Source organism: Crocuta crocuta, unplaced genomic scaffold (assembly GCF_008692635.1).
Source record: "Crocuta crocuta isolate KB4526 unplaced genomic scaffold, BGI_CrCroc_1.0 scaffold757, whole genome shotgun sequence".
NCBI classification, from domain to species: Eukaryota; Metazoa; Chordata; class Mammalia; order Carnivora; family Hyaenidae; genus Crocuta; species Crocuta crocuta.
Genome location: NW_027532830.1, coordinates 1,124,879 through 1,138,726, shown reverse-complemented (window position 1 = coordinate 1,138,726; position 13,848 = coordinate 1,124,879). Strand labels below are relative to the sequence as shown.

The following is a 13,848-nucleotide window of genomic DNA, read 5'->3' as shown; positions in this document are numbered from 1 at the left end:
GCCCCACTGCTTCTCTCAAAATAAACAAATAAACTTTAAATAATAATAAATAATACATTACTAAACTAGACTTAGGAAACATGGATCCTATGCCAGTTCTGTTACCAGCTACCTAGATGTTCCTGGGTAAATAATCAGTGTCCACATCTATAAAATGGGACAGTTGGAACAGATGCTTAATAGTTCCTCCTGAATGAGTGAGGCTTCCAGCCCAGGTTCCCAGGGGGCTGTGCTGCTAGCCTTCAAGGGTGTCTGCTATGCTTTTTCCACGGTCCATCCCTGCCACACGCCCTGATTATCTGAGCTGTATTTGTACACTTGGGCTGTAGAAGCAAAGAAGAAAGATAAGAAAGGAGAAGAAAGCAGAGGGGAAAAATAATAGACAGTAAATAGTTTGAGAAGAACTCTGTTCACTTATCTCAGAAAAGTATAAGCAGAACCTACTAGATGTTCCTTCTTCATGCAGTTCAGGGAGGGGGGAAATCTATAGTTAATGTTTATTATCCACACTAACTGAATGGATAAGGAATATATTAGGGTCTTTGGGATGTCATCATACATTATTCTAATTTTATGCACACCTCATATCAGACAGTGTATCATCTATTCCTTCTTACCTACTAGATCTAACTTTGTCCCCATCTTTCTTCTGCTCTAATTCCACTCCAGGAAGTGACTAGATTACTCTGGGCAGAAGGAACACCACCCTCACAGCCACAGGTACCGTACGGTTCTCCACATTGAAAATGCACCGAAGCAGAAACCAACAGTGCTGTGCCCAGGCTCTCACAGTCCAATGACCTTGGACAAGTGCCTGGGCCTCTCTGGGTCTCAGTCACTTGTGTAGAAACTGGAGTGTTATCCTGAGCTATAATGCTTCCAGCACAGAGTCTGGTAGGCAATAAACATCGCATAATGTTAGAGATAATTATTGCGGTTTTCAAAGTTTCTTTAATCAATCTGTTACGCCTTAAAAAGCCTCTGCCATGATCAAAGCCTGAAGTCGCCAAAAGCAGAGACAGGACCCAGGGTGAGGTCACGGGAGAAGATGGCTCTTCTCTGAGGACACAGAGGGGGCCAATTTTCTTACCGGTGGCCTTTTCAATTGAGAGTCTACAAGAAAATAGAGGAGGGGGGAGGAAGTAATAAAATTTAGGGCGCATCAGAGACTAGAGCACAGTGAAGGCCACAATTGGGCATGAGATACAGGCTCACTGATAATTAAGCATGTGGCCAGCTTGGAAGGAACTTGGGCCCCAACACTGTAAGAACTGGGTTTCCATTCTTGTTCACCAATCACTGCTTAATAGTATGGGAGGAAATACCGATTCTGCCTCTGTAAAACTGGGGGGATCTGAAACCTCGCTCATGAAGCTGCTCTGAGAAAGAAATAAGACACAGATAGGATGGCCCGATGCCCAGCACACAGAAAGCAGTCAAGAGCTATTAATTTTTTTTTTCCAGACTATCTGGAAAATATATATATTTTTTTAATTTCAGGGATGATAGGCTGGTCAGACCCAGGGTGGTTCTATGTGATTAAATGGTGTTCTGTTGTCAGATTAAAATATCACTTCATGGGAACCATAAAACCATCCTTAAAAAGTCCTATCATAAAAATGTGCTATTTTAATAAGACTAGAAATATAAGCCCCAAGAAAATGTCCCCTATCCACCTAAAGAAGCCCCCTCTTAGAGTCTGTGTTCAGACTTAAGAGGGAAGCAGATACTTTAATAACTAATGGCAACAACTCACTGTCTTAAACACAAGAACCCAGGACTCGAATCCCAGTCCTGGAAGACACTGTCACCATAACCCTGAAGGTATCCCTCGCCCTCACACTGTCCTGTTCCCTCTTCCCGCTGCCTCTTCTTATGCTCCTCCCAATTTTCTTTTCACTTGCCAGTAGCAATAGCCACAAATATCTAGCCCAGTGGTTGTGGACCTTGGGGCCATGATTCAAACTACGTGGGATGATTCTTTCCATAGAATAAATACGAAGTATTAAAGGATGAGCTAGTGATGTTCTGATGCAAAGAGGCAATGGCCGTGCCACCTGGGGACACCACAGAAGGCCAGCTGAGCTCACATTAGAACACGAGAAGTGTATGTGCCTCAAAGGGGACATCAGCTGGGCACTACCCCTGGGCCGGGCAGCTTTATCTATTTACCTGGTTGAGAAATTTGGCCACAGATGCCCAGTGGGGGTCCTACTGGGGTGGGGAGACCAATAAAATGAAGGCCTTTGGTGGAGCCCTGAGGATGTGTGGCCTTGTTTTGTTTTCCATGAAATTCAAGTCTTAGAAGGTGGGGGAGAAAAAAGAGATGAGTAGGCCTTCACTGAAAATAAAACCTTAAAGACAATACAGATAATGTGATGAATCCACAAACACTTTTCTTCCTGTTAGTGATCTTCTGCTTTGCCAGAGGCAGGGCTTGGGGTAACAGCCTTGATCTTGTACGAAAGTACCAGGCTGCATGGTTCATTTCCTTCTCCAAGAGCAGAGGCTCAAGGTTTGTTTTCCTTTCAGTTACACATAAAATAGGGGTCTTGCTGGGCTAGAGGGTTGGAAAGTGTGTGTGTATGTGTATGTGTGTGTGTGTGTGTGTGTGTGTGTGTGTGTGTGTGTGTGTACTTTTAAGTAATAGATGAGACGGGGCATAAGCTAGAAAAAAAAAGAAAAGATATTGTTATCTTCCTCTTGGCTTATGGATGAAAACATCTCAAGAGTTAAAGACTTCATAATCAGAAAATACACATCAACTTCAACATAAAATGTATATTTCTAAAATGTAGGGTAAAATTCAGGCTGTGATTCATACTTATCATTTTCTCTTCCCTCCAATTTTTCTGAATTAGTAAGGTTATACGATATGAATGAAGAGGAAGTAGTATATGGAAACGCAGCCAATGAACACTTGCCTAAGAGGGACCCATATGGTTTAGGGGAAATAACGCAGGCTTTGAAACGACAGACACTTGTGTTTTTATCCCAGCCTTGTTGCTTAGAGTAGTTTTTAATTGTACTTGCAAACTTTTTTTTTCCTGAGCAGGCTAAAACCTTGTCTTTGAAACATCATTTACAATGCTTATTTGCTTAGCATGCCCTCTTTTCGTAGGAAAATAAACACCAGCCCATTCCTATCAGCAACATGTCCAAAATTAGTGAAGTCCAAATTACAAAGTTCCACTCTAATGCTCGGAAAAGCAGCCCTGAGCTCCTAAGGCAGAGAGAGAACACATATTCCTTTTCCATTAAAAACCAACACATTTTTTTTTAAAGTCATTTCTTTCTGGATCAAGTCTTAGAAAGAAATTCTGTTGGCCCAAGAAGATGTGCTTAGAAAAGGCTAGACTTCATCTTGCAAGGGAGAAATAAAGGAGAAAATGCCTAATGTTTCACAAACATGTGCTTCCTAGGAGAAGGACATTCCTCAAGATGAACCGTCCCTAAAAAAGATTGTGTAGCACGAGAGGATGAAGAAAACAAACAGGTACATGATCTTCAAGGTAGAAAGGATCTGGAATGTTCTGGCCTGGTCTGTATTTGCTCCGATTCTAGCATGTAGATTGTGAGGGTTACGGATTCCCCAGCTCGGAAATGAGTGCCCAGCACATAGAAGGCATTCAGTCATATTTGCCGAACGAATGAAGGGATCTCCTCGACCCACAGGGTGTACATCCATGGAGACCAACCCTCAAAAAAACTCTAGAAACCTGAGATACTTTGGGACTAGGGTGCATTTCGATACATGTTCTCCAGCTCTTTCTTAAACCATCAAGTTCCCTAGAAGATGGGTTGAAGTCAATGTTGATTTCTGTCCTATTATGCTAGGACCCAGGCAAATATCAAGACCGTGAGCTGCCGGTTTTTTAAAAGGGCTTAGACAGAGGACCCGACAGTTCTAGACTGACATCTCAAAATTCAAAAAAAGTGGTATCAATACCAAAAATGATTGATTACATATATTACTTCATATTTGTATGCTATCCAGTAGATACTGTTATCATTAGATAATAACACCCACCCACACACAGACACACATATACACACTCTATCAACCTAGCAAGACCTATTTTAGCACTGAGGTCCAAGGCTTTAAAATTAATCATGTATGTGACCTTGGGCGAGTTAAATCTCTCTGGGCCCCATTTCAGTAACTGCACAATGAGAAAACTGGATGAGATCAATGGTTCTCACACTTTACTGCACGTCAAAATCACCAGGGAAAGCGTTATGCACAGGCTGTACCCCAGACCAATTTAACCAGAATCTCCAGAGGTGGGAACTGAGCATTGTAGATTTTAAACCACCCCAGGGGAGTCCAGTGGGCAGCCCACAGGGACAACTAGGGAACTAGGGGACCTCTAAAGTCCCTTCCTACTCTGAAAACTGGGGTCTTAAGTCCAAAGAACGTGAGAAGACCTCTCCCTGGATTCAGAATTTCTCTCCCTAATACGGAGCATATCCTTGCCCACCTACTTGAGTTAAATCACTGGGGCACTGCACATCGACACATTTTTATGCCCAAACTGTTTCCCCAGGCTGGGGTAGGAGGGCCTGGCCTGGTGATAATGTGGCCTAAGGAATCAGGAGTGGGTCTGCTTTTGGTCAAAGGCTCACACCCAGGCCGTGCAGGGTTTTTCTGCTCCTGTGAGAAAAACCCTTACCCTCCTTTTTCTAATCTAAAGTCATTATCTACTACTGCCAGGAAAGGATTTCTTGAACTTGTCCTTGACAAGCCAGATGGTTAACTTAACTGATCTGAATTGGTAAGGACAAGAGGTTGATACTTAACATGCTCCCACAGTACTGTGCTTAGAGCAATTTGCCACCCTCCCCACTGACCAGTGTCCCTCCCCACTGACCAGTGTCTAACCTTGAGGATCTGCAAGGGCACAAGGGCCGGAGAACAGGGCCCAGGGGCTGCTTGATTGAGAGCTATGTGCCAGGCACTTGATTTCCACTGTCTCAGTTCATCCTATGATGTTGCAACTATCCCTGTTTCACAGCAGAGAAGCGAAACCAGGGCTCTGGGAGGGGACCTGAGCTCCCTAAGGACACCTACAGTTGGTCAAAAGAAAAGCCTAGAACTGAGCTCAGGTATAAGTGGGCTAAACCACACTCTGCTGAGCACACAGTAAATGAAGAACTGATAAGGCAAGGACAGGGATGGGGGAGATAACTCAATTACATCTTTTCACTTATGTCTTAATTAGGAAGAAGGACAGGATATCCAAAAGCTCAAAATACAGGCAACCATGAACCAGTTGAGAGCGAAGGGCCAGGTCTCGCTTCAAGATCAGGCCTTCCCCCAATTCCCCCTCTTTTCCTTCTCATGTCATCTCCTCACAACTCAAAGCTTTGAGAACCTTTGAAAATGAAGCACACTCCCCCTCCTTCCACCTACCCTTTTATAGTCAGACTACAATCCTTCTTCCAAAAATAAATCAGCTCGAGAGGCCAGAAAAAGTGACGCTTAATGGTTTTATACTTTCATTATTTAGTTATGGGACACTAGTTGGACAGATTTATCATCACATTTTTACAAATTCCCCTCCAAATAAATAACTCTAGGATATGCCCAAATAACTCTGGCCTCTTGACCCAACATGCTTTTATAATTATTTGGCACTCCAACCGTATGCTACTTAAATTAGGTAACAGTCACCAAGTTATTTTTAGGCCATAGCAACACACATACACACACACAGCCTTTCTCTCTTTCTCTCTCTCTCTCTCTCTCCCTCCCCACCCTGTGTTATACCTAGCTTGTTATTTGTACTCTTTCGCAAGAGGAGCCCTGACTGCCTTTTTGCTGGCGCCATTATTTCTGCTCAACCAATAGTAGTAACAATATAAGGCTACATTTATTGAGTGCTTACCACGTATGAAAAACTGGTCTAGACAGCTTGCACACATTAATCCATTCCATTCCTAATCTAACACTATGAGGTAGCTGCTGTTATATTCTTTTATAAGTGCAGAAACTAAGGAAGTAAGGGATTAAGCAACTTGCCCAAGGGCGCATGGCTGGTAAGAGGGGACCAAGACTAGCGTCAGACAGACTGGATCCCAAATCCTTCCTGAATGTCTCCACCATTTGCTACAAGGCAAATGTTAAGCACGTTTGGATGGTAAGCAGAGGCTCGGAGTAACAACAGTAAGTTCGTGAATATAGGTATGTCTTGATTTCACATAAATTTAAAAAAACTCCTCCAAACACCCTGAGACACAAGAGGAAGACTTTTTGTTCCGCCACAAATCAAAGCAGAAATAGAATAATTTCATGGGTTGTGTTTCCGAGCACAACCATTCACTTGGTCTTTGTCATCAAACTCAGCATTGCCTACAAACGTTAACGTCAGAATCCTTTGCGATTATGGAAAAATGTGCAATCTATGTTGTTCATTCTTCGGGAATTGTGATGGAAGGTTTTATAGTATAACAATCTAACGCTCTAGGTTATCAAATTTTCCCTATGGATCAGCCTCTTGAAGGGATTCCCACTCCTCCACTGCTCCCCCACTCCACACCTCTAGCACAGCAGCAGGCCTGTGGGAGACTGAAGCCATCAGCCAGTCTTTGTTTCTTGACAGCACAGAGCAAGTACAGGCATGCGCCTTAGAGACTCACATAGAAGGGGGGCTACACACCCCCAGGGAAGCACCTAGAGCTTTCCCCCCACTTCACCTGCTTCTCCACAGACCTGAGAGCTACCCAGCCAGAGTGGAATTCTAAGTTTGAAAACCTCTCAAAAATGGTCACATGACCCCAAAGGATTTAGGAGTGAAAATGTTGTCCACTCTAGACTATAAAATATTCCCAGCCTTATTAGTTCTAAGACATTGAGTTCCAACGTGAAACATATTTGAACACTTTAAAATATTGTCTATGCTAAAAAATAGTTCAGCAACCAAAAAAAGGAAGAGAAAGCCAATAGGGAAAATACTGACAACAGTTTAGGTGATAAGCATACGTCTTTCTCAACCTCTTTCTTCAACCTCTTTCTACTTTTCTATATATTTGCAAATTATTAGTAAAAACAAGTTTTAAAGGCACAAATTGTCTTTAAAGAGGAGTGAAGCAGACACTATCCTTTCCAACATAGGTAAATCAATGATAAAATAGTGCTCTGAACCCAGCTTTCCTGAAAAGTAAGGGTACCTTACAAACCCCATTAACAAAGATGGCAGCTCCCATGAAGGAAGGGAGCAGAACGGTCTAGACCTCTTATTCAGTTTGGTTAGAAATTATACTAAAAAGCAACTTTGGGTAAAAACAGATTGTAATTCTTTCAAAGACTTTGCAAATCCCTAAGTATTTGTTCGTTTGGATCATTTTCACCAGGATGAGCATAAGTACTGGTCTGATGCCATTTATTCTTCGGAAGCTGAGAATAAAACATGGATTCAGACGTAGGTCACCACGGGGAGGGGACTGTAAATTAGAACAGTAACTTAATCCCAGGGGCTTCTGCGCCTCTGATCAGTTTCTTCCCAACCTGACACAGCATTACTAAAATGGTAACTGAGCAGCCGCTCTACTTGACAGGCAGCACCAAAAATGGAGAACATGGCATTGAAATAGGGGGACATAAAACTTGGACAGGGAGGGTAGCAACCAGTGTTTACAAACATAAACCAGAGAACCAGTTGGGCCAGCCATAAATTACCCAAGATTGTACCGAAATCTCTGAAGATAAATTAATGAGGCCCTAGAAGTTTCTACCTTAGACTTGCAACTACCTTCACCCCCATAGCTTCCCTGCGAAAATCACTCATTCCAAAATGGTACCGCTACCACCTTGCTAAAATAAAATCTTACATCACCAAGGGAGGGGATCAGTGTCGTGAACCTCAGCAAAGAATCCAGACCAGAATGGTCTGCTTGACCCATTCGAGAACTTGGGAGAAGTTGCTGGCCATGCACTTCTGAGAGATACCCACCCCATTCTTCACCTCAGTGGTGCTAGGATATTAATCTTTGGTTTACGCAGATGAAAGGGTAGCTGGGGGGTTCTAATAATGATCGCTTTCCTTTCTTCCCCATCTTGGTCCCAATTTTAAGCCGTTTCCCCCAAAGAGACCAAAATAGTAATGACGACAATAATAAATAAATTAGACTACAGGCCCTGTGCTCCTAAACTATATATTTTCAACCAAATTCCCACATCTTTGAAGAAAAAAACCCCCCAAACTACAAATAATCGAACCTCTACCACCAGCGCGTCTTCCAGGCCGACCGCCGCTGTGTCTCACCAAACCGAAAATGACGAGCCCTCACGCGGCCGCCCAGGGTGCCCAGTGGTGAGGTCAGCAGCATGTCCGGCCCCGCCCCACTGAGGCAATCTTACTCACTGACACTGAGGAACAAGCCCAGGCTGCCCGGGCGCTCAGCTGCAACCACCGGAAAGGAACCCCACTTCCATCGGTAGCACCCCGGAGACTCATTTCCCAGAGATCGACAAGCCACCCCCAAACACAACACTGTCCACCGCAAGGAGGGTAGGATCTACAACTCCTCCTAATCACCCTCATCTTCAAGTCCAGGGTCATCTTCATTTGTACTGTTTGATGCCCGCCCTCAGATCACACAGACACAAAAGGTCTACTTTTTCTTAACAACATCTACGCTACATGAGCAAAGAGAGGTCCACCAAGACTACCCGCTAGTCTCTCTCTATGCTCCCCATGACAAACTATTACAAATGGGAAATTTGTAGATTGCATATTTTCATCTGAAAAAGCCAAGCCAAGATCATGGTGAGAGAACACTAGCTGGGTAAGCCTACTGGGAATCACTCAAGGTCAACCAAACACGGATAGAAATGATAAAATACAGAGCTACACAGAGGAAATCTGAATATATCCGTAACTCTAAGAAAACTCATCAACCCCAACAAAAATGTCTGGGCCCTGCTGACACTCTCTGGATATGGCCTCCATTATGTTCTCCTTCCCACCAGAGCCCACCAACCCTAAGAAGAGTTGTGCCTATTTGGGATCACAGTGACAGCAAGCTTGAGGAGATCAGGGGAGGATGGGACAGGGGGTGGGGTGTACCGTATCAAAGTGAATTACTTGGAACCATATTTCCAAGAACACCACTTAAGAAAAGGCAGAATGCATCGCTGGGAAGACAAGGAGCATGGCGGAGCTGTCACACCAAGACAGAACAACCGACTTGCTCACCCCAGTGGCCTGTTGAATTTCAATATGCAACGTGTTCCAAGGAACCCAGCAATGCCTTTGGTCAACACACTTCAGGAGACTTAGTGGTGATGTGGCTCAGAAACCGTATATACTTAGTTCCAATACAAGAGAAGAAAAGAGACAAGATGACTGTTTCTCACCATCACCCAAGGACAGAAGACACTGAAGAGGAAGAGTAGCATGTGGTGCCCCAAAGGACACTATCTGCCGCCAAAGAGGAGCAACTGGGAAAGATTCAAGATGAGGGGTCCCCTGCTATGTTCGGCAACACGGTGTGAAAAGGAGCTCAGAAAAGAGTGGGTAACTCATCCTTCTTGCCAGGGCTCAGCAAAGCTGACCTCACACTTATTCCTCATCCAGGGTAAGGGGGCATGTGCCTCGCCACCCCAGCCTGGAAGGAGCCACGACACCAACGGTTGCCGGGGGAGGCCAGAAAGAACAACAACAGGTTGGGGGGAGATATTTCATAAAAATGTCTCTGTCCCCCTGGAGCTTTGGCAGAAGAATGGATGTTTGGGGTACACTTAACACTTTCTGTGGGGCCTTGTAATAAGGGTCTCTGCCCTTCTCGAAGGTCACTTTATAAACCATATAAAAGGCCAGATGGCCACAGAGGTGAGAAAGAAGAAGATTTCCCCTCAAAAAACTGGTACCTGTAGGTTCACTTGAAGTTCATCATAGTTGTTGCTTCCTCCATTCCATCAACTTTGGTTAAATCTGAGAGACAATGACTTTCCAACTGGTTATTGACTGGAATAGAGCTACCAGCCCAGTTAGGACTTGAGAACCCCTCTGGTGGTACAAAGCCCCTCTTTAGAAAGATGAGAAAACCAGTCTCAGAGAGGGGAGATGCTCGCACCATGCAAATGAGAGGCCGAATCGCGACTAGAACCCAGGTCTTCTGGCTTCCAGTTCTGTATTACTGGGCTTTTCTCACTCGTACCAGGATAGCGAAGGGCAAAGAAGGGAAGGCGAGAAGAAGAAAGTCTAGTTTGGTCTCGGCTCGCCAAGGTTAAGGAGAATGCTGGAACTTCTCTAGGACCGAACCCGCTCTGAACCCAGGCTAATAACCAGGACTGCGCTGCGGAAGGGGGGCAGGGAGGGCATTACCTTTCAACACCAGAGGCTCTTTGCCTTCTCTCTTCAGGGACTCGAGGACTATGTGAAGAGGCTGGGAGGGCATCACTCGGCTCGGCTCATTGGTATTCTCATCATAAACTATAATTTCTTTGGAAAAGATCCTCTTGAAAGAGTCCTTGCCTTCCCTACAGGAAATCAAGTCTAAGACCGTGATCTTGCCCTGCTGCAGTCGCCGCCGGCTGATCTTGTCGGCACAGTTGATGTGGACAGCTCCTTGGATGTGACTTTTATTGTACTCCATGAAGGGCCGGCAGTCGATGATGACAGGGCCCTGGCTCGGCAGGTGGCTCTTGCTGCCTTTGGTCATCTTCTTCGCCAAGTCATTGGGGTAGATTATTTTGATGCTGGCTAGCTGCTTGGGGGTCCCCGACACAGAGCTGCCCACCCCACCTGACGGACTTAAAGGGCCTGCGTTCTCATTGCTGTTGACCATCTGGTTGGCAGGGCAGGCGGTGGAGGTTCCGATGGCAGGGGCGGTGGGGCCAGCGGCGACGGCTTGGGTCTGGGCCTGATTGTCCTTGTCATAGGTTGCCACAGTGCAACAGCTGGCACTGCTGCATCCACAATTCAGGGAGCGGGCAGAGCCGCTGGATGAGGGCATATACGTCAGATTCGCAGCCTTGAGGGATACGACGGTGGTGGCAATGACCGCGGCGTGGCTGCTACTGCCTGGGGCGGCAGAGCCAAGGTAGCTAGAGTCTAAACAAAGGTTGAGATCCTGAGGTCGGACGGGCCTAGACAGTGCCACTACTACCCTGTCGTCTAAAGGAGACGGAGGCATGAGGAGGCTGAAAACTGGCAATTCAAGAAGAACTCAAGACAGTCTGTAAAGAAGGGGAGGGGGAAAGAGAGAATAAAGTCACGTGACACAAAAGGCAGTCGGCTCCAAACCCTAGGAAAGACGTCTGCTTCCCTCTGAGGGAAGTGGTCCTAAGGGCCCTCTGCCACGCCTCTCTCAAAGCCTGGAGCTCGTGTTTCTGGGTTCTAAGAGGATGTCAAGCTGAGGGCCCCCGTCTATGTGGTTACCAAGTCTACGGTTACTTGTACAATCTACACAAATGCTGACGAACCACCTTTCGTGGACCCACGGCAAAAGTCAGCCCCGGAGAAAGCAAAGGCACAAAGAATTCGACAAGCTCAAGACGGAAAGGAAGGCTCTTAAGAAGCATCTGTTCTGGGCCTCCTCTCCTGGGCAGAAGCAACGTGCAACCATCCGAGAAAGAGCCACTTGCCCACCCTTACATACTTCCCATTTCGGCCCCTCACCCGCTGCAAAGGCAGAGGAATGACCAAGCACGCTGGCATGGCTCCCCGAAATATACAGCAGCTAAATATACATCGGGGGCGGATGGCAACTTTCTGCAAATCGGAATGAAAATGCCCCCCCCCCCAAGTGAATCTCTTTACCCAGCAGCTCTTCTTTTCTTGCTTTCCACTCCTTTGAGAAGCACAACACGGTCATATTAAAAAAACTCCCGTGTTTCCTGTCAGTCTCCTAGAAATTAATCTGCATTTCCCCTTTTGTTACAAATGAAATGTCCTGATACAAAGCTTCGGGCCAAGGAGCCACGTCTTGTAACCCCCAACTCTGGCAGATCCTCTGCTCCTCTGCTGCCGACCTCATCCACACACCCCCTCCCCCGCAATACACAAACTCCTGCCTTTAGGGAAAGGACCACTTCACTCTCCCTCCTTCGTTTCCCCATTGGCACACACTATGCATCCCAGAGCTTCTTTCAATGGGAGGCAGCCACTGTGGAGGATATTTCAATCCCCCACAGATAGACCCTCGCCCCTGGAAGAGGATGAACTCCATAGAAAGGACTTCCCAATTGGCCAGTCCCTGTTAAAGGGGGCAGGGAAGGGTTGCCCACTAGGTCCACCTCCTGTCTCATGAGAGAACGCCTGCAAAGGAACAGTGCCTTCCTTCCCCGTAGGCACGGGGGGCACTCTACGACCAGACCCTCCTGGCTCCTCTGCTATTAGACATGCACAGAGAAAAGAAACCAAACTCCATGCGAGAATCGCTCACCTAAAGGAACTTTAAGAGATGTCTGGAAAAATGTCATCTATCACCCGTCTACACACGACCGTCACCATTCTCTGACACAGAGCCAAAGGGTCACAGGCAGAATCCACACACGCGCGCACACGCATACACACAGAGGCACGCACCCAGCACGTCCACAGATCCCCACCGACTGAGGTTTCTCTCGCCCACCTTTGGATGGGAGAGGAGGATTCATCCCCTTCCCCCCCCTCCTCCCTCCCTCACTCGCGTAGTATTTTTTTTGAAGAGCAAGTACTATTCCAGAAGCTATAACTGTTTCCCAGCTGGACCAAGCTGTGAAAGTCTTTGCTATTGTGTTACCAGGTAGGGCTCGTCCCAGGATCAACAGCCCATTTCCTTTGCGAGGGACGCAGAAGCGTGTTCACGGAGACACAGGCTGGGACCCCCACCTCCACACGGAGTGCGCGGCTCACACTCACACACACACACACACACACACACACACACCCATACACACGCGCGCGCACGGAGTGTATAAAGAGATCTGCATCCCTGCAGCAGAGGGTCGGGCGTATATATTGCCCGTGAAACCATCCACACTGGCCCGGGAAATCTCCCAGAGAAACACTGAGCTATCCCCTCTCCCTTGCTAGTCGTCCTTCTACCTAAAGCAAGGGGCTGGAAAATTAAGTCGTTCGAGAATGCTACTTCCCCACTCCTGGGCGCTTATCTCCCTTCGCAACACAGAGCACTCACAAGCCCCTGGCATTTAAAACTGCCGCAAAGCATCCCAACAAACCTCATTTTTTCTTCTCTCCAAAGCCAACTAGACTGCAGAGAGAGTAAACGCACAGGGCAGCGTGAGCCAACAGCCGGAGCCCTCTAACCTCACCTGCTGTGGCTCTCCCGTGAGCATCGCATCACACACACTCGCTCACACTCACACTCACGCCGCCTTACGCTCCCAGGCTCTCAGGAGTAGCCGCGGGGACTTCCACTCACTTCATAAATAAGTGTAGCCCTCCACCATCTGGCGCTCCGCTTCAGCTATGGATTCGCCCATTCAGCCCCCATTCACTTGGCTTCATTGATCTCCAGCAGCAACATAGTTACTTTCTCTTTTGCTACACTGTAAATGTAAGGTTCTGAGGGGGCGGGCCGGCTGCCGACCGACGGCATGTTGGGCCAATAGGAATCCGGAGAAAGCTCACCGCTACCTCACAGCGCCCCGCGACCAATGGGCAGCCGGGGGGGTGGAGCCGGGGGCGTGGCCTCGTCTCTTTAAGGAGGGTTTATCCGACGCCGCTCTGGGTCCTCAGAGTTAGAACACGGGCGGTGATGTCATTGGCAACCAATCAAAAACTTAAAAGGGCCAGCCGGGGCCCGCGCGGAGCAGCTGCTCTCTATTTACATGTAAACCGAACCGGCTGGATGCGGTTAACCCTTTCCGGGGCTGAAGTGTCAATGGGCTGGACTCGC

At 46.9% G+C, this 13,848-nt stretch overlaps 1 protein-coding gene across 1 annotated transcript in view; it reads right to left on the bottom strand.

The window, feature by feature from the left end:
* Positions 1-13,479, bottom strand: part of DUSP10 (dual specificity phosphatase 10) — a 40,317-nt gene extending 26,838 nt beyond the window's left edge. Inside the window, exons 1-2 of the mRNA XM_077745312.1 lie at positions 13,372-13,479; positions 10,329-11,182 (exon numbers count right to left, since the gene is read on the bottom strand). Coding sequence (XP_077601438.1) covers positions 10,329-11,139 — 811 coding nt within the window. The 5' untranslated portion in view covers positions 11,140-11,182; positions 13,372-13,479. The remainder of the gene's footprint in view (positions 1-10,328; positions 11,183-13,371) is intronic.
* Positions 13,480-13,848: the final 369 nt, after the last annotated feature.